This window comes from Stigmatopora argus, chromosome 8 (genome assembly GCF_051989625.1).
Source record: "Stigmatopora argus isolate UIUO_Sarg chromosome 8, RoL_Sarg_1.0, whole genome shotgun sequence".
Lineage (NCBI taxonomy): Eukaryota > Metazoa > Chordata > Actinopteri > Syngnathiformes > Syngnathidae > Stigmatopora > Stigmatopora argus.
Window position 1 is genome coordinate 2587368 of NC_135394.1, and position 24479 is coordinate 2611846.

Consider the following 24479-nt stretch of genomic DNA (forward strand, 5'->3'; position numbering starts at 1 on the left):
TACAGACATTTGAAACGGAATAAAAATAATTCATTTTCTCTACTTAGCCAGCCAGTGTATATCTACTGTATGCTCATTAGTATTATTTGGTTTTATATTACTGATTGATTTATTTTTTATTCATCTTTAAGTTAATTTATTTAATTGATTATTTTTTGTTAAAAAATAAAGGTATTTGATAACGTTGGAATGTTTTATCAGTGCTTTTCTTGTGGAAATCCTGATGCGGCCCAGTCTCACCCAGACTCGGCCTCTAGCGGCCCCCAGGTAAATTGAGTTCGAGACCCCTGCCCTAAACCATTTTGTTATGAACTCTGCTTTATGGCAATATGCTCCATCAAATTTGTATTAATTTATAAATACATTCATTACTAATATATAATTTAAAGAATACAGCAATAATTGATAACAGTAATAGTAACATACTTCTCATCTCATCTCATTTTCTGAACCGCTTTTGTGAAATATGAACTGTATTCTTATATTTAATCTTGCACCTTTCTGCACTTGTAGAAATTTAGTCACTAGAATAGAATTTTTACTGACACCTACAGGTCAAGGCCTGTCATCACTTTGTATATAACACACCCCTTTCGTGTTCCCGCCTAAAGTTTGTCTCCGCCTAACTTCTATTAAATACCACCCTCGACCGAGTGAACGGCGTATCTGGATGGGAGGCCTCGAGGTGGTCGCTTGGCTCTGTCGAGCGCTGACCCCTTCTTAGGAAGGGTGGGGGCTAGCCAAGGGGGCTAGCCAAGAACAAAGGAAGCGGACCGAGCGGCGACCATTTTGAGAGCCATCGAGATGGGGCCTCCTGTGCAGATAACCTCCATTCGGCCGGGAGCTAAAAACTACCACGTGTTTGCTGCTTCCTCTGTATGAAAATCATTGTCGAGGCAACCCAGCTTTGACAGCTTTATCCTCATTAGGGTCACGGAGGGTGCTGGAGCCAATCCCAGCTGTCTCCGGGCCAGAGGCAGGGGACACCCTGAATCGGTGGCCAGCCAATCGCAGGGCACAAGGAGACGTACAACCATGCACACTCACACCCGTACCTACGGGCAATTTAGAGTGTCCAATCAGCCTACCATGCATGTTTTTTGAATGTGGGAGGAAACCGGAGTACCCGGAGGAAACCCACGCAGGCCCGGGGAGAAAATGCAAACTCCACACAGATGGACATGACCTGGATTTGAACCCAGGACCCCAGAGCTGTGAGGTTGAGGCCCGCCAGTAACATAATTATATAATAATAATAATGTTAGATGTCTTTTTATTTATTTTTTGAACCAAAAAATAGGCACTTTCCCTTTCTAAGTACAAAGCCAGATATCTAATGCCTTACGTTGTTACTAACTCAATACATACAGGTATGATTGTGATCATATATACTAATACTGTGATAAATACGTTACCATCATGAAAAAAAACAAAGCAAAAACGAAAAACAAGCCCCCTTATTTCAAGCAACTTATTTGGCACGCTGCATATTGTACATGCTGCTCTCATATATTGTGCAGCATGCTCTGCCAACTCATGTTTTAAAGATGTTGTTTCTATATTCATGTAGTGACACGTTATCACTGTGACAGACAGAGAGTTGAACTGGGGAAAAGTGGGAGCTTCGAAGGTCCTTCACACGATCCCTGAAGCTTTTCTACTATTGGGTCCTCTGCAGTCTGTTTTATATAAGGCCTTCAGATTTTAAATACGTATATTACTTTCTGAATTTTTAGTAGGTGCGTTTGTTGTCGTTCATCAGGTAGTTAAAACCTTGAGCAGGAATAGTTACTTTTTTTTAAATAAAAGCATTGTATTAAACTGAGATGGCATTCAAAATCTGACTTGTATTAAACACAGAAATCATATAAACAGTTATTTGATTCCAACAAGACACCTCCATAACTGTGATGTGATTAATGAGTTCTAATTGTGTGAAAATATTTCCTTAACTCTGAATCTTCACATCTTTGCTGTGAATATTCACACAACTGAACAACTTTTTCTTGCACAACCGATGATTCATATCAGTTACGGCACATTTATGAAAACTCGCAATATCATATTATTTTCTGTATGTTAAACATTTCTGTTACCTGACGCTTTCTAAAAGTGTGTAGTATATATTTTAGCTAGTGATGCGTAGTCTGTTTACAGTCTCATTACCTGCAAGTGCTTATCAATGATGAGCACACATTAATTTGTGACGGCTAGTCAGTTGAACAATGTTTTAAATTAATTTACAAATGACGACTACGATTGCCTGGCAACTATTTCTGGGTGTACCAACGCTACTGCGCGTTGTTGGTTGGTTGTGCTCCAGCACCGCCACGACCTTTGAGGATAAGCAGCTTGGAAAATAAATGCATTACAAATGACGATGCCCTTTTAGTGATAAGTCCACATAAAAGATGGAAAAGTAGGTTAGGTAATCATTGATTTATCTATACAGAACTCCACAGTCTAGAGCTGAGAGGTTTAGAGACTTGATCAAAGAAAATACATTTTACTTTAATATAAAATAAAAATTCTACATAGCTCGAACATGAGGAGTTCAGATTTGTGAATTTGTGTCAAAATGAGAAAATATGGTTGAATTTTTACCTACTATAATTATTTTGAGGGCAGTATGAGGTATTATCTGTATTTTGGCATGTTGCCATTGTTTGCATAATAACAATAGCAGCATCAGCCGTTGTAACAAGTTGTGTTCTTTTAATGGTCACGTTGTGAATCTGTCCATCCCTTCATAAACTATGATGATCCGTAAATATCAATAACTCAATTTCCAGCACTACATACACATAAACTAGGAACTTGCACATTGTGGATTGGATTTATTTTCACAAGATGTAGTCAGTGGTCACCCGATGGTCCAGTGGCTCTTTCATCTGACTATGGTGTGGGCAGCATGGGATCAATTTCCACTCAAGTGGCAGTGTGATTATGAGTGCAAATGGTTCTCAGTCTCTATGTATGCCCTAGGACTGACTGAAGACTGGTCCATGGTGTATTCTGCCTTTTGCCCAAAGTCAGCAAGGATAGGCTCCAGCACTACCTACTTTGAGAATCATAAGTGGTTTTGAAAATGATTTGGCTGGCAACCAATTGAGGGTGTCCCGTCTACTGCCCATTTTTGGCTAGGATTGGCTCCAGAACCCCCACGACCCTTGTGAGGATAAGCGGAATGGAAAATGAATAAATGTAGGCTAAGTCAGTACTGTGCAGCATCTATTGCTATTTTAGAAAATTAGCTTACATGTGTAAAGACGCTGAAATTTAGCTAATCAGATAACAGTAATAATTTTATTTTTTATTTATTCAGAACGAATCAAATGATTACGTAAAATTTGCAATTGCCTTTTCTTGTATACAGTGGTACCTCGAGATACGAGCTTAATTCGTTCCGGGACTGAGCTCGTATGTTGATTTTCTCGTAACTCAAACGAACGTTTCCCATTGAAATGAACTAAAAACAAATTACTTTGCACGGCAACACGCTCGTTTCATAACATAAACAAATTTAAATGAACTTGGATTACGATGCAGACACTCAAAAATAAGTTTAATCGAACATAACACTAAACTTAATTCTAATTTAGTTTGACATTTTGTTACCTTTCTTCTCCCGGGTTGGCTCTTTTTGCCCCGCCTCCACACTGACTTTCAGTCAATATTCCCTTCAAAATATTCCCGAAATGATGCACACAAATAGGATAACGCACGACCACTTGCCAACGAGAAGTACTATATACGCCATTTGCACTGACTAACGGGAAAAAAACATTGAAAAAATACAATGCTCCGCCCAGTGCTCGCAGAGACATTACAATGAGGGAGTTGCGACCAGAGACATTACACAAGGGAGTTGCGGGGAGAGAGACAGTGCCCATGATGTTCTCATGAGCAGCATCTCGTGTCCACTGTCTGCTCGTATATCAAAATTTGTCTCGTATCTCAAGATAAATAGTTGCCCGAAATGTTACTCGTATCTCGAATTGCTCGTATCTCGGGCCACTCGTATGTCGAGGTACCACTGTATTTTACACTTACCAATGCTGTAAACTCAAAGTCAAAATTAATAAATTTTTGGATTGGGCGATATTAAAGACTGTTGTTAACAACCCTGACATTTTTTAATAAAGCAATATAATAATGACACCAAATATTTTTTATATAGGCTTACATTTTACAAACAAATAAATGTCACCTTACACCAGTTGTAGTCAACATGTCACCGCTGACTGGGGAGGCGGCGTTGTGGTGAGAGAGGCGATACTGTTCCATTAACCGTCAAACACACTAAACGAGATTCTGTCTTGCCATGCCTCGCATTTCAAAATTTATTCTCCCAACGTAGTTTTTCTTTTGAAATTGCTGGCAGCAGGCCCACAAGATGTCATCGTGCATTTAGCAGGGGTTCATGCATAAAATGTAGTAAGTTTTGCTTTTGCTTAATTTCCCTTTGAGTGCATAGAACAAAAGGAAGTTGATGCTTCCTTTGTGTTTTAGAAATTCAATCAATATGGGTGACAGACTATATGAATAAATGAAACATTTAGGCGAAAACCTCCTGCTGAGTACTTTCCTCTGGTCTCAATTTAAATTTCTTATTTCTTGAAAAACAATCTGTTTTTACTGGTTCATATCGCAAATAACATTGTTTGAGTGTTTGTGCATTTTAGTGGGTCAGCAGTGTTTTCTCTAGAATTATAGATGTGACACAAATACATTCAAATACATTTACATTGTTTCAATTTTATTTAATTCATGAACAAATACAATAAACTCTGTTTATTTTGAATTATGTATAATAGAAATATTATAATTTATCTTCATTCAGCTTTAGTTATTTTTTCCATTTACTGAACAAAAATATTAACATCATGTATTTAATACAATAATGACATTCTAAATCTAAAGGGAAGAGTTCAAAAGAATCCACCTGTATTAGTGTTTGAGGGATGAGTTAGTAAAAAGCTTGCTATACCTGACTAGCCTAATATTTCAAAATGGTTCAAGATTATATTCTGCTTTTAAGAGGTTTAAAATGACATTGCAACCAAAACTATGCAGAAATAAACATCTGTAAAGATCTGTTTTTTAATCATTCTTATTCATCCTCCATCAGAAAATTCTCCTTTTAATTATTTAGTTGCGGTGTGAAGTAAAACAACATTTATATCACAACATTTAAAGCATTAAATCCAACGCAGTCCCAGATGAACATGCAAACTCCACACAGAAAAGTCGGAATTTACTGTACTATATTGAGCACCTGACAGGAAAGTCGGAACCCATTGCGGATTTAACCTTCGATATAAGATCTTTGAGATGGACGTCCTAACCACTCTTCCACCGGGCTGCTGAATAAAGTATTACAGGAAAGTAAAATGTGTCCAAGTCGCTGATTAAAATATCTAAGAGACACCACCATTGGGATTATGGGTTACATTAAAATCAATGCATAGGTATATATATATATATATATATATATATATATATATATATATATATATATATATATATATATATATATATATATATATATATGATGTAATATTTCTTAAGAATAAACCTAATAAAGTACACATTATTACTATGCAGTGTGTAGAATTGATCATAATTATTCAAGCGTGGTTACCATTAAAGTAGTGGCGAGTATAATCCATAGATAGAGAAAAAACAACAACTTTGTTTGTAGGGCATCATACTTGGAAAAATTACCTTTAATGTCTAAAGAGTCTTAACAACCCCAAGACTCTGACTATGAACAGTGTTATTAAAAAACAATGGATGGATAAATGTTGCTGGAAGGAAATATTTAGCCAAAAACAGGTTGAATTATGGATTTCATATTAAATCCAACAGTAGCAACTATATTGCTTGTTTGGTAAAAACTCAACGTTGAGGCAAAATCAATGCAACTTCATTAAGATTGCAAGTACACTAAGCTGTGCTTGAGGTCTTTATGAGTAATTAAAGGATTTACAACAATGGCCATATATTTATGTGCTACTTGTGAGTAGGCCCACTGCCAGCCTCTTTAGGACTTCTGTTGTGGGCATATGGTCATACAGAGAGCCATGCTGGAGGACGCCTTTGTCATCAAAACGAAAGGAAATGTGAAATGAGGACAAAATTAGTATTGGATGTCATTGGATGAACAGTAAATGATGCAGTATGTGGATGATACGTTTGGATAAAATAAGAAAAAATCCTGTGACCGAATCATGTTTTATATGTTTAAAAGAAAGTTAATCAATACTGGATTATTATATATATTGAGCAGTTGCATTTTCAAGACAATGCCAGAAATACATGTATCCTATTTATTACAAAGCGCCCTAATAATAACCTTTAAAATCCCACTATTCCCTCAGGGGATAATTTACTGAATTCAATAGAATGGCCTTCACTGTGCCACAGACTGTATTCTTTTTATTTGTAAAATACATTTAAAAAGTTTTAATTCCATTTTGCCAGAGTCATTTACTGCAAGTGATGGAAGCGATGGCAGGCTTTTTTCGTGCGCTGTGCCCTAATCCGTTTAGTTTAATTGCTGCATTTTAGTTTTTTGTTTTCAAAAATTCAATATTTTGGATCAATTATGAATATGTGTTCTGTATGGAATGGTTAATATGGTGTGCAGGAACTTACTCCCACATGATTTGATTTATGTGATTAAAATAAATACAAAATACTTTGCCAATAAGAATAATGTATATATACATTTACAATTTTTAGACTAAACAGTCTTAAAGTGACATGTTTTCAGATTTGAGAATGTGGTAATATGCACTATCGTCAAGGAATTTGAAACCAAAATGTACTATGTAATAGACCTGTTATGAACGGGGGGGTGAAGACCCCAAAGCAGGCGAGGGCTGCGAGTCTGGTTCCCGAATCTTTATTAGAATGATCCAAGTGAAAGGCCAGGCACCAGAGGGGACGGCGTCGGCGTGTCGTTAGGCGTATCCGTGGTCGTGGAGGCCGAGCGTAGTCGGAATCCTGGGAGCAAAACAAGCGATCGTATCTCAATGAAGGAAGGTGAGAAAATACAAGCGGGTACCTCACTGTGAGCAGATCAGACGATCCCGCAGCGTGGTCCTGTTCAAGGTGGCCTTAAATACTCCTCACTGGCTAATGACTCACACCTGGCAGCCCTCGAGTCATTAGAGGCAGGGCCTGTGGTTGGGTGGCGGGCGCAACCAGCCACCAATCTCGTCTGGGGCCTGACAAGACCTTATGACAAAGTACCAAGGACTTCTGAAATGCATTTGCTAACTGTTATTTATTTATTTATTAAAATATTGTTCGTTAAGATTTCTGTTATTACTCCATATAATTAAATATTTAACTAATATGCTGTTCACCTGTATGCTCACCTAACAAGCTATTGAAGAGGGATATTGCATATACATATTTTAATTTCAATTCTTTAACAATGATTCATTAACGAACCACAAACAATACTTCTGTTCTCTAAAATATCTTTCTAAAATCCAAGAAAAAAATCACAGTTGAAAAATACTTATCTATGTTGACTATAACTTATTTATTATGTTGACTACAACCTATTTATTATGCTGACTATTTGTTTATTTATTACTCATTTATCGATTATTTATTTATTATAATATTATTCATATATTATTTATCCATTTGTTTGTAAATGTGTTGACTATCTATTTATTGATTATCTATTATTATTTATTTGTCTTTTAGTTTGTTGTTATTTGTGCACATCATTTTGAAGCTCTAAATGTCAATATACTTCACCATAAAAGCATTCAATTGAAGAGCATATTCATGCAATATCCCTTTAAAATTTTACATTTTAATTTTTAGTTGTGTGGTCTTGTCTCCCTTTGGAACTTAGTACTAGTAGCTCTTCCAATAATACTGTCGCCCTGCTGTATATCCTCACTCTTCACATTGGCATGCCCAAGCTTCATACTGTGCAAGCATGTGTCTCCCCGTCTCTCCTGTTGCCCTTTTTGAGATAGCGCAGTGTCTCATTGAGATACCGGATGCCTCTGGGACGGGTTTCAGTGGAACATCTGTCAAAAGACTGACCCTCATATTCATAGAAAAAAAGCTATCAGTGAAGATGCAGAAGATGCATGGTGGCATCTTTCTCATTTTCCCTTTATTCATGTCTATTATTCTTGATATGGCTCCAGGGACATTGAATGAAGCACATGCTGACATACGATTACCAGATCCAAACTAGTGTTTGACTTAATATAATTGAGGGAATTATTATTTGGCATATACTTAATTAAAGATCAAATATGTTTTCTACTTTAGTTTTCCTTATCTTGAATGCCATTTGACAGAATTTGGTTTGAAAGTGAAAGTGAAAGTATATATATATATATATCAGTGGTGGGCCGTCAGGGCCTTCAAGGCCTTCTCTGCTGGCCTAAGAAATATCTGAATCATATTATATTTTGTCCATCAATACGTACTTATTATTCCAAATGGTCTGTTAGCTTCCTTTCATTGCTTTTCCCCCTGGTTGCACTGCTTCCAGATGTGTGTTTTCATATTGAAGCATTTAACCAATCACATTTCAGCCATTATTTGTTGCCAGATCAGATCTGCCTCAAAGCCTGCACAATCAGTTCTTGCGGTCTCTGCTGCATTAAACTAGACTGTTGCTTTTAACCAATCAGATTTCGAGTTGGCAACCCTACAATGATTTTTCATAGGCGTTAGCATTTTGCTGGCTGGAACATGTCATTGCTTTCACAAACTATGATTGGCTAGTAGGCGGGCCAAAGCAGTACCGAGGCAGCCGAGATCGCAAACTCCACCCACTATGGCCGACAGAAGCAAAAACAAATAGATTCTGTTTGCTCACAAAGCTATTTTCTAGACAGACTTTTTCAGGAAAAAAATGGACATCATTAATAAAGGGCGGTCAACTCCGAAGCTAGCAAGCCTTTTACAGCCGGGAAAATGGTGTGTGGGGCACTTTCAGCGTGCTAACTTAGCTCCACAAGCAAATAGTATATTGTTGTGTTGATTTAATGCCATTTTCAAAACGGACAATGCCGGAAATATGACAGGACAGGCTCGACTTTCATCATTAGCTTCGATGGCGATAGGAAAGAAGGAAGAAAGAAAGGAGGATGGATATTGTGTAAAAAGGATTTTTGGTGAGTAAAATTACAAATATGGCTATATTCCTAAATAATATTTCAATTGTGGGCCAAGTTCTGATATCTGAAAAGCTCCAGTGTTTGTATTTAAGCTCCAGTGTTTGTATTTAATCACAAAATGCTGCTAGGAAGTGGATTTTACCCCAGTTTAATTTTTGGCGTTTCACCATTGACTTCCATCGCTGTCTTTTCCCGGGAAAAATCACCCCCCTGGCCTGGTTGTAATGTCTCAAAAGCTCCAGTATTTGTATTCAATCAATAAATGATGCTAGGAAGTGGATTTTACCTAATTTTAGTATTTTAGTGCATTTTTTGTCATTTCACGTATGGCCATATCGACGTTCATCGCTGTCTTTTTACCAGGGAAATGATACTCCGGGCCCGGTTCTGATGTCTAAAAAGCTCCAGTATTTGTATTTAATCAATAAATGCTGTTTTTGGCTGGATTTTACCCCATTTTCGGGCAATGTTTGCCCGTACGCCATTGACATTCATCGCTGTCTTTTCCCGGGAAAATCACCCCCTGGCCTGGTTTTAATGTCTGAAAAGCTCCAGTATTTGTATTTAATCATGAAATGCTGCTAGGAAGTGGATTTTACCCCATTTTTGTGCATTAATTTATTGATTATTTTTTATGTGATTTTTATGCGCTACCAGAAAATGCACCGCCCGCCACTGATATATATATATATATATATATATATATATATATATATATATATATATATATATATATATATATATATATATATATATATATATATATATATATATATATATATTCTCTTTGTCAGGATTGTGGATGACTTTGAGTGAAAGGTAGACAACACCCGAAATTGGCTGCCCCTCAGTTGTGGGGCACACACGAGACATATGTCTATTCGCTCTTACGATCACACCATCACTGAGTGAAAATCGATCCCAAACTGTCCGGACCGAAGACAGGTGAAAGAACCAATCCTGTAGTAGTCTCACAGTTAGAACGTTCACTGCATGAGAAACCCATTTCATTTTATTCTTTAATCAGCACGTTTCATATTTGAAAGGCAACACTGCTGCCATGAGAGAACACCTGCTGTCACATTCTCTAATTTAATTGGCGGTGACGCCACAGACAGCAAGTGGGAAGTGATAAGTGAACAAGGAGGCATTTTTTTTAACACAGCATCCTCATTCATTGTTGTGGCGGCCAGTGTTTTGGTTTTCTTTCCCCCCAAGCGTCTCAATGCATTGAGAAACTAAGATGAATGAGGATGAAGTGGAATGGACCAAGGAAGTACTCTGTTGCTTGATCAGAATAATTTTGAAGACAGTTTTGATCAAATGACAAATCAAGTGTTTCCAAAGAAGACATGTTGACAATGACTTTGCGTCAAAATCAACAAAGGATTAGCCAGCGTTGCTTGCCTGTCACCAAAAGTGCCCCTATTAAAAAAAAAAGTCATAAAAAAAACGATTCGGTGAAAAATCGCAATATTACGTTCCACGATTCTTAAGATTCAAAATCCGTCTGGATGATGTTGATTCTTACTCAGGATTGGAAATGGACGGTAGAATCTCTCCAGAAACATGTTTTACAGGACTTCCTTCTCTGACCCACTTTCGATTTTGTATTCTCGTGGGTCGCACAAAAAAAGTCAACGGGTCTCGGCTGTTTTCACTGTTATAATCCTCTGCACCAGGCCACCCGATGGTGCAGTGTTCATCCGCCTGACTGGTGTGGGCAACGTGGGTTCAATTCTTCCTCAGTGGCCATATGATTGTGAGCGTGAATGGTTGTCTGTTTCATTGTGCCCTGTGATTTGCTGGCAACCAATTCAAGGCGTCCCTCGCCTGCTGCGCGTGGTTGGCTGGAATAGGAACCAGCATCCCCTGCAGCCTTTGTGAGGATAAGCGGTATGGAAGATGAATGAATGAATGACTGAATCCTCCTGCGAAATCATTCCCTTTTGATACGTCATCTGTAGCTGATTATTTATGAGCTTTCAACAAGGCCGAGGCAAACTTTCCACTAAAAAGACTTTTATTACACAATTTTATTTGTTATGGATCTGCGTGAGTCATTGAAATTGGTTTATTAATACCTTTTGAAAAGATTTATTGATGTATTTGTTATGTAAAAATGGTTACAATGGGACCACACAGATTGATCTAGTTTTAATGTTGTCGAGCAGCCTAGATTTAGCAGGTGTGGGGATGGGTGCAACAGTAGCCTCCAGTATGTCAAAAATAATTATGCTGATGATAGTATTCCCGATTCTGCACAAAGATGTGTGTGTGCTGTTAATTAGAATGATGAGCAGACGCTAATAACCCTATATACCATGAAACAAGGCTTAATTTTGTCCTCGTTAGACTTATCGCCATTTAATCATGGAACACACAATATTTACTTCAGTTCTTGTTAATGCAAGCAGACTAAAACGGCAATCGAGTTAGAAATGATTCTTTCAATAATCAATATTTAATCATTAAAATTCTTCAATGGCCTGATGGTAAAGTTGTTAGCGCACCAGCCTCACAGTCCTAAGTTTGAGGGTACAATCCCAGGTTCGGACATTTCTGTATGGAGTTTGAATGCTCCCTGGGTTAGCTTGCATGGGACTTCTCTGGGTGATGTTTGTGGGTCAGGATAAATCACTGGAGATGTAAGTACTCAAAAACCTGAAGGTGGAGACATTTTCCACACGTACTCAACATACGATGAAGAGGGGTCAGATCTGTGCTTCCTGAAATTCCTGATTAAGTTTTTTGTGACCTGGGAATTTTGTGTCAGATTGTTTTCAGAGCAAAAGACAGTTTTCCAACTTCAGCGTTTTACACTGCCTCAACCCCGTCTTTGATGAGCCCAAGGACAATGGTGTCATTTGAAAAATTGATGATGGTGTTTGATGGATGGGATGGAAAAAGATCACATTTACAGTCATATGATTACTTAAATTAGTCAGCATTCTTCTTTTGTTTGTAATTGGATGATCAAATTTTAGAAATGGTAGGTACAACACATCATTATGTAGAAAAGGGCTTTTAGTGCTGTATTAGTTGTAATAGGTGATCAGTCTGTTTTTCACCGGTTGCCTGCAGACATCTGAAAGAGTCTAGCTCATCTTTAACTATGGATATGAAATTGATGTTATTTTCTATCTGTGGATTGCAGGACACACAAAATAACTGCTGATAGTCTACTCTTTTGCCTTCATATACATTTGAATGCCTTTATCCAAATCTAAAGCAGTGTTACAGGTTGCGTAGCAGCATGAAAAAATACTTATTCTTATGTTCCCTTCCATGTCATGAATTCTCTTTGAGAATTGCTAATGTGTAAGACTTCAGTGGTTTCTCATGTTCAAACGGTACCATAAATTTTGCAGCCATGTTCTTTGTTCACCAGCTACTAGGAACTTTAGGTAGGCTGAGGAGAATACCATGAACTTGAATGTTTGTGGACATAATGCCACTGAAAGCACTGAAGCTACAAATTGGATAGTGACAATTGCCACTGTATGAATAAGCTTTACTGGGTGATTTCCAATAGTGGAATACATTCTGTGTGACAAGCGTTCTGTTTCCCAAACGACCTTCACTCTCAAGGGAAAGCTGAAAAAAGTGGGTTCTGCTGTAATTAAGTGAGCTCACTGGCGAAAAAAGAAACATCCAAAGTGAAGGGGGTGGATAAAAGACTGGAAAGAGGAGTGAAGGAGAAGATCAGGGTGGGCTGGGATGAAGGGGGATAATGAGAACCAGGATGACAGCAGGAATCAAGTGGCTTGTTTGCCTGCGGCCGCCTCACTGTGTTATGTTGTTTTGTCACCATGTTGCACTACTAAAGGTTCAATGTTGGGGTCTGTCATGTCAGCACAATGAACATTGAGTGTTAATTTTACAAGTTTGCTAAATAGCGAAACAGTTGTTTTTTTCACTGGATAGCAAAATGTGTATTGTTGTTTAACTGGAAATTCTTCTGTTTTTTCAACAGACTACATTTATTTTCTATTTGTTTTGAATTGTTTAATGGAGTGGTCCCTAACCACCGGCCTGCGGACTGGTACCTGTCCCCAAGCGACTTGGTGTGTTAGGTTCATAAATAGTTATACTTTAATAAAAGGAAGACATCAGAGCATATATCTAGCTTTTCTTGCAAGTGAGAATCAATCCTGACTCGTCCTCGTCACAGATCATTCTAAAGAAATGACTCCTCTCCTGCCCATTTAGTTGCATTAGAGTCAAAACAATTAAGGTTATCTTATTCAAAACAATTGCATAAGAGGTAACTCGAACAACACAATTAAGGTCAAAAGTCGAAAACAACTGCAACAACAATTGCATATCAGGTAAACCGAGCAACACTATTTTAAAACAATTGCGATTATTTTCAGAGGTGGTTTCGACATCGCCATCTGCTCCGGAATCCAAGTCAAAACAATTTAAGAGTCCTTCCCAGATCTTCATTGCGAACTTACAACTGGGTGAGGGTCGAGGTTTTTAATCCAAATCAAACAATCAACAGTCCTCGGATCCAGGGACTGGGTGAGATGTCGAGGTTCAATCCAAGTCAACAGTTCTCGGATCCAGGGCAAAACAATTAAACGTCCTCGGAGCCAGCTGCAGGGGGAAGTGACCTTCGAGTTTGTTTTGGTAACATTTATAGTAAGCGTTATTCCACACATACATATAATGATTAATATTTCTTTGTTGTACGCACATATATAATAGTACCCAAAATAACTCCAACATGGTGCTTCTCCGCCAGAAAAATAAATATGAACTAACTTAATTTTTGCACACAAGACATTCTCAAAGCTCAAGAAAGGAGTTCATAAGGTAATGGCGAGCTGCACCTCAGGTTTGCCAGTTCAGAAAGACAGTCTCCAACACATTACACCATTATATAACCCACCCTGATAGGTGGGAAGCCACTCAATCTGTAAACACTGCAACACCTTGATGCACTCACTGACTCTTCATACAACAAATATGGCTGGCGGCGCACTTTGAGCTGGTCCACCTCCATGTCCGAGTCCTTGCCAGACCTTCTCTCGGTCGCGTCATAGTCGAAGATTTGCTCAGCTGAATGCAGGTTGTTTGCTGAGCACCATCGTCACCGAGGAAGTGGACCTGGGCATTGCGGTTCCTCGGGTGGTGTCCCCATGGAGTGGGCGGTCGCCCAGCACCCAATGTACCCCAACGAAATCGACTCCCTTGGGGAATTAAGCTCCGAACAGCTACTGAGCATGCACATTGCTATCAGGCTCCCACAATGAAAAAAGCAATGTTGCTAGAGGAAAATCGGTCTGTCTTTTTTAACACTTTGATATTTTGGGACCATATGTAGTTGCACAACACAACTTTACATGACGAAAAAGCATTTTAACTTTGAATTTAAAAAATGTGGTTTTTAAAGGGGTTTGCTGTTTTAAATATTGAACCGGAAATGTTTTGGGGGAGAGGCACATCAGTGGATTAAACTGCAAATGTTTTTTATGTTGTTTTAATAAAAACATCATATGTCTCCTCTCTGACATATCTAATAGCTCAACGTGAGCAATCTAATTTATTAAAGCTCAAAGTGTATTAAAAAAAAGAATTATCGACAGACCTCACATGATTTCGTTACTCCGTAATGCTGTCCTATGACTTACAAGGAAGAAGGGTTAAATTCCTAATTTAAAATGTATTTTTAAGTTTGAACAATGTTCGTGCTGCATTCATGCTAATTTTCAAATGATGGCAGTGGAGCTTGCTTCGTTTGAAGGCCTTGTTCTCCTGGAAGTGAGGTCAATTTGACAGCCCAAAAAGTCCTTCTCAATGAAATGTAAAGTCAAAGTGCCCATTCTGGTAGGTAATGCTCCTGGGTTAAGGCTCCTCTTTGCTTTATGTATTTAAGTGTGGAGGAATCTGCAAGTGGCTGCACACAAAGTTTCGATTCACGGGCATTCTCAAGTACTGAAAGCCAAGCAGCCAAGCTTGGAAATTGAGATTTGATGCCCATTTCTCCATAATATGCAGCATTTTGTACAAATGATTACACTGTGTGGGGGCAAAAGGGTCTTCTTCAAAACATAATTGGTTACAACATTTAGTCACATGCAATGCAAGGGGTTAAAATATGATGAGTGAAAAGTTCAAAATGTTGACAATTATTGAATCACAGCTAGAATCTGATGGAATAGTAGTGCATTCAACTAAATTTGGCACAAGCGGCGTGGCATCAGTTCCCACTTAGTTGTGGTGTGATTGTGGGTGAAAATGCTTGTCTGCCTCTGTGTGTGCCTGAAAACTAGGGCACATGTGTCAAACCTATTCCGCCGAGGGCCGCAGTGGATCCTGGTCTTTGTTCCAACCGATCCAGTGCCGACATTTTAACCAATCAGGTGTCTTCTAAAATAAGTAGCACCTGACTTTAATTAACTGATTACACTTGCAAAAGGTATCCTCTTGTTGAGTTGCAACGGAAACCTGCACCCACTGCGGCCCTTTGAGGACCGGTTTGACACCCCTGGTTTAGGGTATAGTAGTTCACTTTTTGCCTGTGGTCAGCTGGAATAGGCCCCAGCCCCTTGCAATAGAATGAATCAGATCATTTAATCATTTCGCTATCTATCCTCTTTTGTGTGACAGATACAGTGATGGACACAAGAACAGCAACAGCTGAGCTAGGCTGGATCTCATTCCCTGCCAATGGAGTAAGATCTTTTTTGTTAGTTTGTTTTGAGAAAAGATACTGTGTTTTGCGAACCACAAGGAGCAACTAAAAGACGTCAATTTTCTCAAAATAATCCAAGGCGCGTTGTATATGAATAAATGTTATGTTAATCATTGTATGAATTTCCCTTTTGCAAAGCTCCATCTACACACTCCTAACTATGACTACTATTGCTACTACTACAACTCTATTTGGTGGATGTATAACAATCGCCTACCAGTACTACTAGAAAAATGTACCGTATTTTCTATATGGCATATTAAAAGACAATTTTCTGAAGGTTCACTCGCCTGACTTCGGTGCAGGCTCAATTCCCGCTGGTGGTAGTGAGAATGTGAGTGTGGATGGTCGTTTGTCTCTGTGTGCCCTGTGGCTGACTGTCAACCAGTCTAGGGTGTAGTCTGCCTTTCGGCCAAAGTCAGCTGGGTTAGGCTCCAGCAACCCTTTCGAGGATGTGCGGTATGGAAGGTGACTTATGACTTATGATCTTCCATATGGTGCATCCACGTAAGAGTTGCGGGAGTTGCTGGAGCCTGTCCCAGCTGACTTCAGGTGGGATGCAGACTACACCCTAGACTTGTCGCCAGTCAGTCATGGGCACAGAGAGACAGACGACCACTCACTGCCACTGAGTGGGAATTGAACTCAGACCGCCCGCACCAAAGTCAGGCGGAAGAACCACGACACCCTTGGGTGGCTTCATAGATTTCTTTTGATCTAAAAAAAATAATAATAATAATTAGCCTGCTTTTCTCATTTCATTTATTATTTTCATTTGTGCCTCACTCAATTTTAACCCATTATATAATCTTTTCATATCAGTGTCATTGAGAGTTGGTACACATCTTAATTGATTCTTTGTTAAGTACAAGCCACAAACAACCATTCACACTCACATTTGGGCCTGCCCGTAAATTAGTTTATATATTTTTAGATACTGTATGTGTATGTGCTAATAATATAACAGCACAAGACTGAGATGAGACAAATAGTGCAGCTGAAGCAAGAACTATTTGAGTCAACGATTAAACCCATGAATCATTTAGCTTCTCTTATCTTCTTTTCTTCACACTCATTCCAATCCCCCAAACCCCCGTTTACTCTGCACACATTTTTTCCCAGTGGGAGGAGGTGAGTGGCTATGATGAGCACCTCAACACCATCAGGACTTATCAAGTGTGCAATGTGTTTGAGCCCAGCCAGAACAATTGGCTCCTCACCACATACGTTGACAGACGTGCAGCGCTGCGCATCTATGTGGAAATCCGCTTCACTGTACGAGACTGTGCCTCCATTCCCAGTGTGCTTGGATCCTGCAAAGAGACGTTCAACTTATACTACCTGGAAACAGACATGGCCATGTCAGAGAGCATTAGAGGAATGGAATACTGGACAAATGCCCCCTTCCTTAAGGTATCTACAATATAGAATTCATGGTGGGGGAGAAAATACTAATAATTGTGAGGAAAAAAATATTATTCGGAGCATTATCACACAGCATGAGAAATAGTATAATACTACCTTCACTTAAGTGGTCCATTATATTTTGGACCCAACCAAAGAAAGCGACTTTTGTAGTGTGAATATGCGCTTTATATAAATTACCTTCATAGTTGCTCAAAAGTATTCAAGTGACACATGATGGAGGCAGTCATGTTTAAACACAAAAATGACAATGTTTACGAACACAGCCATTGTATGACAAACATGTATACAGCTCATGAAAAGGTAAAAAGAGGCTTAAAATTAGGCAAATACTGTTTATAGTGTTTGTAATGTATTCAATCTATTGCTGTCTTTCTGCGTGAGCCGCCTGAGACTAAGTTGAAGCCAATTTCACCTCTTAGGTCCATTAAAATCTGTATAGCAAAGCGAAGTTGAATAGCACTGTATAGCCAATACGCTTTGACCAACCTGAGATTCTTACATTTGAGTATCTTTCAGCAGATATAGCATTAGGATTTAAGAATGTCCAACATTGATATCAACTAGTAGATCCCATGAGCCCGACCAGTTTATTTTTGGCGATAAAAAGGTAACCCAAACTATTTCGACTACTTTGTGGCCTTTATTTAAGTTTTTGTCTAATAATACATATTGGAAAATCTTGGAGGCAATTGCCTCAATTATACATTTTATGTCAACCGACTTTTATAACAGATTAAATCTGAGTTTTTAGTAACAAGGAGTTACAATTTCATAAACCGCTCACCTCACCAACTTTTCCAGTTTTCCAATAAATTCAATGGTGACTCAACCCGCACTGCTCTTAGTATTTTTAGGGAATTTTATTTTTGTCAAGGAGTCTATATCGAACAGGTAATTGTTGCGTAGCTTTAGTTTTTAAAAAAATCCCATTTTTAAAAAAATATATAATTTAGATGAATACACCATTATAAAGGCATTAGGAAATCAATATTTTGTTTTTAGTGATGTCTTGTTGTCTGCCCTACTTTATTAGTTGTTAAAAGGGTAAATCAAACATCAGTACAAGCGACAAGTCATGGTAATACATATCCTTTCAATAGGTGGATACCATTGCGGCGGATGAGAGTTTCTCTCAAGTTGATTTTGGTGGGAGGTTGATGAAGGTCAACACAGAAGTTCGAAGTTTTGGACCACTGTCCAAAGGAAAAGGGTTCCATCTTGCTTTCCAGGACCTTGGAGCCTGTATGTCCCTACTTGCCGTCAGAGTTTTCTACAAAAAATGTCCCAGCATTGTTCAAAACTTTGCTTACTTCCCAGAGGTATGCATGTACCTAATCGTTTTTTTTCAATATTTCTTTGCTAACATTGCTTTGTGTACCAAAGAGAAATTTATTTTCGTAAATATATTTTTTAGACACTTACCGGAGCAGAATCCACTTCACTTGTCATTGCCCGAGGAAATTGTATACCCAATGCTGAGGAAGTGGATGTACCCATAAAGCTTTATTGTAACGGGGATGGCGAATGGATGGTACCCATTGGCAGCTGCAGCTGTAAGGCGGGTTATGAACCAGACAATGATAACCTGTGCCGAGGTATGTATTAATGTATTAAACATTTCATGTCCATAATATGTTCCAAATAAATAATAATAAAAAAAAACACATCCAACGAAACTTTCAGATTACGTTAAATATACGTGCTATTACTAGCACATGGAATACGTATTACTTGACTAGGAAAAACAGATGCAACACAGCAAATAATAATGATCATGAATACCAGCCAGATAAATTCATGAAAAGGCATAACGTCATAGAAAGTTGTGTTCCAAAGGCTCCTTAAATCAAAGTCCACTAGCTGTGTGGTAACCACTATACAATCAAAATGCCATTTGTGTTTTTTTTTTTATCTTCAACGGTGTTTATTACATTACTTTTCATATTCTTGAATGCCATTTTACCAGGTTTGCACAAAAATTACCATTGAAAGTGCCCAGAATGTCCTTTTTAAGCCGTTTTAGTTGATCCTTTATGGGCTTGTCTGCAGAATAACACACTGTGGGGAGGTAATTTGCTTTTTATCTGCTCTCATTGACCGTCGGTGTAGTAGGTGTATCGGTCGGAGGCTTGTGGGTGTTGGCAACAAAAATGAAATAGTCACTCCTGACAGGGTTCTATGCGTGCAAGAAATGTGTATTTCAAATCAGGAGCTTTTGTATTGCTATCACTTCCTAGTTACAAAATATGTATTTTTATTTAGATAACACTTTCACTCACTTGACATCTACAACCTCACACGCTGTGGTAAATTCCTTGTCGTTTTGCAGGTGTTGGGAGGTGACGTGCAGAAGTCAGGGGGGTAAAAGTCGATTAGATAAGAGACTCCCAAACGTGATTGCAATCAAATGAGAATCTATTTGGATAATATGCTTCCACCACCGCACACTCCCATTTCATCATCAAATGCTGTTCAAAATATTGAAAAATGAGTGAACGCCTCCCTAAAGTCCTTGTTCGGTCCATTTAACATCAGCAATGATGCATCACTAAGGCTCACTAAGTCATTTTATTTTAAATGGTCTCTCTAAAATCTAGTTTGTCTTCTTATGAATGAAAAATCATAAGCGCTGACAGATTCTCAGATGTATTGTTACTCATGGGAGAAGTCCACAGCAGAATAAAACTACGCTGAAGATGGCAAAAAAATACTCATCGCCCCTCAATATTTCTCATTTGCATTCCCTTTTTATCTGCACTCTTTCCCCATTTCCTCTCAAAAGTAATTCCCACCATTTCTTTTCTCTTGAGACCAATCCATTGTGTGTGTGTCCACCATTTGTATGTATGCATTACTTTAGGTGTGTATTTCTGTTGTAAGAGTGTACTATGTTTGTGTGAAGTTCATGTGTGAAATGATAACTGAGTCTGTTTTATCCCGCACTAATTAGGCAAGAGAAAATTAGTTCTTCACTATCAGAACTGGAGATATGGCATTGCTGTAGACATATAAGAAAAAGGAAAAGTGATAAAAGAGGCTTATAAAGATAACTTTTACTCTAAAAGCAGAGAGGAACATAGATAGGTAAATTAAAATGTATTAACAGAAAAACGAAATTTACATTTTACTACCAATCACTCACACTTTGTGTGCTTAAGCCAAACAAAGGATTGTTATTATATTATATTATATTATATTATATTATATTATATTATATTATATTATATTATATATACATATATATATACATATATATATGTATATATGTATATATGTATATGTATATATATACATATGTATATATGTATATATATATGTATATATGTATATGTATATATATGTGTGTGTGTGTGTGTGTGTGTGTGTGTGTGTGTGTGTGTGTGTGTGTGTGTGTGTGTGTGTGTGTGTGTGTGTGTATTATGGCTATCCATTTTTGAAGCTCTTTGTGTAAATAGGACTGGCATGGATGCAAAAAAAATCAATCTGTGTACTTTTCTACTATGGCACCTATTTTACATGGATGACTTCATGAGGTTATCTGCTCCAGGCACAGCGCAACCAATATGGATAACAATGCTTCTCTTCTGCAAGGTCTTTCCTAGGAAAATGGTTTTTTTGGGATAGGAAGGTTTAAAGTGACTTTTGGAGACAGAGCATGAACTGAGAGACTGAACTAAAGTTCTCATGAAAGATTAAAAGTCAGTCAAGCTGACATCATTGTGTCAGGGTGATAGTTTTCCCTGAGAAAGTGGCTTCCTTATGGCTTCAGCTACTCAGTCGGTGTTGAAAAGATGTCATTGCAAAACAACTAGTGCATTAATTTAGTACAAAATGGTGTGTATGCCATTCCTCTCATACATGTTCTTACTAAATAATTTTACATGTGAAGAGTTGTCGAAAAACATTGATAAAACTTAACTACTGTTAACTGCTCTTTAAAATGAGGTACAGCACCAAGGGGCCATTTGATAAACATATCATTATTATATTCAAACGGAATGATCTGTAACGAATTTTACTACACACTCGAGCATTAAACCAGCATAGCCACATGAACACCGTTTTGAAGCACACCGAGGAGAGGGGGAACAAGGGAGAATTGTGACAGTCATTTATGTCAGACAGTGATCAATGATCATGAATGAAGACGTTTTGATTTAATTTCTTAACAATATAATTCTGGAAACCATATCTGCCAGTATTTTCTGCATCTGCAAAACTTTTATTTCAATGTAGATCTTTTTTTTTAACCACAGAATTAAAGCACTCTATGCTGATAATACAGAAAAAAAATAAGACACAGTTCTTTTGTAAAAATTAAATGATCACACAAATTACAAATTGCATTTGTGTGTCTACCCTAAATTAAAAACAGAAACACAAAAAGAGCAAAATTGTCTTAACAATTTTATCTGGTAACAATGCGTATGAATTCCTAACATGATACAAAACTTTTACAGTATAATATGAAAGGAAGCATGCCATGTTCATGTTTCTGTTTCTTTACAGCTTGTCCACAGGGCACCTTTAAATCAACCCAGGGACCCGGATTATGCCAGCAATGTCCTCTTAATAGCCGGTCCACTGTTGAGGCGGCTTCCCTCTGTGGTTGTCGGAATGGTTACTATCGTGGTGACATGGACAAACCCCAGGACTCGTGCACCAGTGAGTCCCTCTTTGTTACTAAAACAAACAGTAATTACTGGTGAAATACTGGCCTTTATTGATCACAATTCAATATATACTCTAAAGTACTCTAAGTTAAATGTTTTGGTAAATTTCGCATTTCACATTAAGATTATGCAAAGGTTTGAGTGACAGTGCCGTTGCAGAGTCGTCATAATCTTTTGATTTCACTGGCTTTTCATTGAAGTGAATATGTGTTTAGAGTGTTGAAGGGGCTGCATTACTATGCAAGACGAGAAGCAGGGTTAGAAACATGCTGCCTCTCAGCTCCGCCGAGACGTGGTGGAAGTAGGTTGAAACATGAATCATTTCAGACTGCTTCTGCAGCCTGTCAGATTATGTATTTCTGTCTATATTTGTCCATTCTTAAAGGAAGTAACAATTCATTCTCAAGCCTCAAACAGTTGTGAGAGTGTACAGTACACGTTGCAAGTAATTGCATATTGTGGGAATGTATCCCTATATCTTTTGGGGGGCATTGATAATGTAAACTAGGAGAATTGGCTTGCTGTGTTCAGACAAACTGTTATGATGGGTGCGTCCTTGCTGACCTAGATAGAACTTTGTGGGGTTTTGGAAATTCAAAAGCTGGTTCATGCACAGTTCACTGACTTAATTTCACTGCTGAAATCAATGCCAATGCTTGATCATGGAAATTAAAACAACAATAATTACCAGTATGAGTCTTACCTGACTTTAAATGGCAATGAGGCGAGATTGAGGTAAAAATGCTACGATATTACCTTAGTTTTACTTTTCATCCTGATATGCAAATAATTTTGATCAGCATATAAATGGCAAACTTGCATGCCAGATTGAAATGACCTTTTTCACTAGATCTGTGTTTACAAAGAACATTTCTCCACCTGGCTCACCCTTTTGAGTCTTCTCATGCAAAAAGATATTATCTACAGCTCATGCATTTCATCTTTCATTTTAAAATTTTGAATAATTGGGTCTCCATGCTGCTTGTGTGCCTCCACCAATTATCTGAGTGGTAATTTCATGGTGATAATTTCAAATTATTGTTTTGCCAAAATCAGAGGTGGGCAATTATTCCACAAAGGGCTGCAGTAGTAGTCTTTATTCCTCTGTTCCTGCACCAACTCCAGTCCTTTTGTAGGCTAATTGCCCACCCCTGGCCTAAATGATAGTGAAACAGGTATGCACTAACCTTTTCTAAGAACACAGAAAGCAACTTAAAACAAAGCAACTCAACAAATTCGGTACGTGTTTATATTCTTGCTGTTGTTGTTTTTTTTTTTTTTTACAGTTAGACCTCAAGGTCTCAGTTGTCAAGCTACTCTTTGTATACTCTTCAATGAATTGGCATATGATTTTTGATTTCTGAGTTTTGATGAAATTTGATGAAAGACCCCTATCTAAATGTTGTGATGCTGCAAGGCATAAAAAACTCTGTTTTCTGACTATACCGTGGGATTTCTTACGTGAATAATGAATTGCACCCATATATTTCTTTTTTTTTTTAAATATCTCACTCTCATGCAGCTCACTTCCCTTTCCAGGTGCCCCCTCAGGTCCTCGCAACTTGGTCTCAGTTGCTAATCAGACATCCGTGCAACTTGAATGGCATTCACCACGTGACATCGGGCATCGTGAAGACCTGTCCTATAACGTGTTGTGCCATCAGTGTCACAGCAGTGAGCGACGGGTGTGTCAGCCATGTGACGACAGTGTGACTTACATACCAGGCCGGCGGTTAAAAATAACGAACGTGGAAATTAGCAATCTGCGGGCCCATACATCTTACACCTTTGACATACAGGTTGGTGTCATGACATGCATGTCGGCTTGTGTTTAGTTCTTGTTCCCATTACGTCATATAAGCAGACCAAGGGGACATGACAATTGAGAACATGAGTCAAGTGGTTGGCCTCTCTTGGTCTCCGAACTTTTGGTCGTCCAGAAGGTTATTGATAATTACCATTTAAATCGTTGCTCAAATTCCCTAAATACAAACTGTGAATGACTATTTAGTCATACTTAATGCCCTAGTAATTATTAGGCTAAAGAAAAGCTCCAAATTTCCCGGACTTTTATTGTTTTTTGTTGTTAAGACCCTGATTGACGTCCCTTCCAAAGGGGACAACTCATGTACATACAAACTCTTATACACTCACACGTCGGCTCAGTGAAACTGCTCATGGCCATTGTTGGCTTTTATTGATGCGTAGACCGTGTTGTTTTACCTTGTTTTGTCGCCGGTCTTTTGGTCGTCTGTCTTTTGGTCGCCGGTCTTTTGGTCGCCCGTTGTCGCGGTCGGGGCGACCAAAAGACCTTGACCAAAAGACCGCGACCAAAAGACCGGCGACCAAAAGACGGCGACCAAAAGACCGGTGACCAATCGACCGCACATAGGCCTCTCTCTAGTTTTACAGGGTTTTTTTAGGTGACACACTGGTGAGGATTTAGACCAAAATCTGTTTTATTGGGGGATTTATAGTGCCATCAACATATTTTCATCCATGCAA

General features: G+C 38.3%; 1 protein-coding gene across 3 annotated transcripts in view; it reads left to right on the forward strand.

Annotated features, from left to right (window-relative positions):
• Positions 1–24479, forward strand: part of LOC144078605 (ephrin type-B receptor 1-like) — a 60325-nt gene that overhangs the window by 7569 nt on the left and 28277 nt on the right. For 2 of the 3 annotated variants that reach the window (XR_013301259.1, XM_077606816.1), the window contains exons 2-7: positions 15789–15853; positions 16996–17286; positions 18402–18620; positions 18716–18896; positions 21811–21966; positions 23514–23773. Coding sequence is in view for 2 of the 3 variants with exons in the window: in XM_077606816.1 (XP_077462942.1) it covers positions 15789–15853; positions 16996–17286; positions 18402–18620; positions 18716–18896; positions 21811–21966; positions 23514–23773 (1172 nt within the window). In the remaining variant the exon portion in view is untranslated. Of the gene's footprint in view, positions 1–15788; positions 15854–16501; positions 17287–18401; positions 18621–18715; positions 18897–21810; positions 21967–23513; positions 23774–24479 lie in introns of those variants that run through there. The other variant, XM_077606817.1, reaches the window with a different exon arrangement.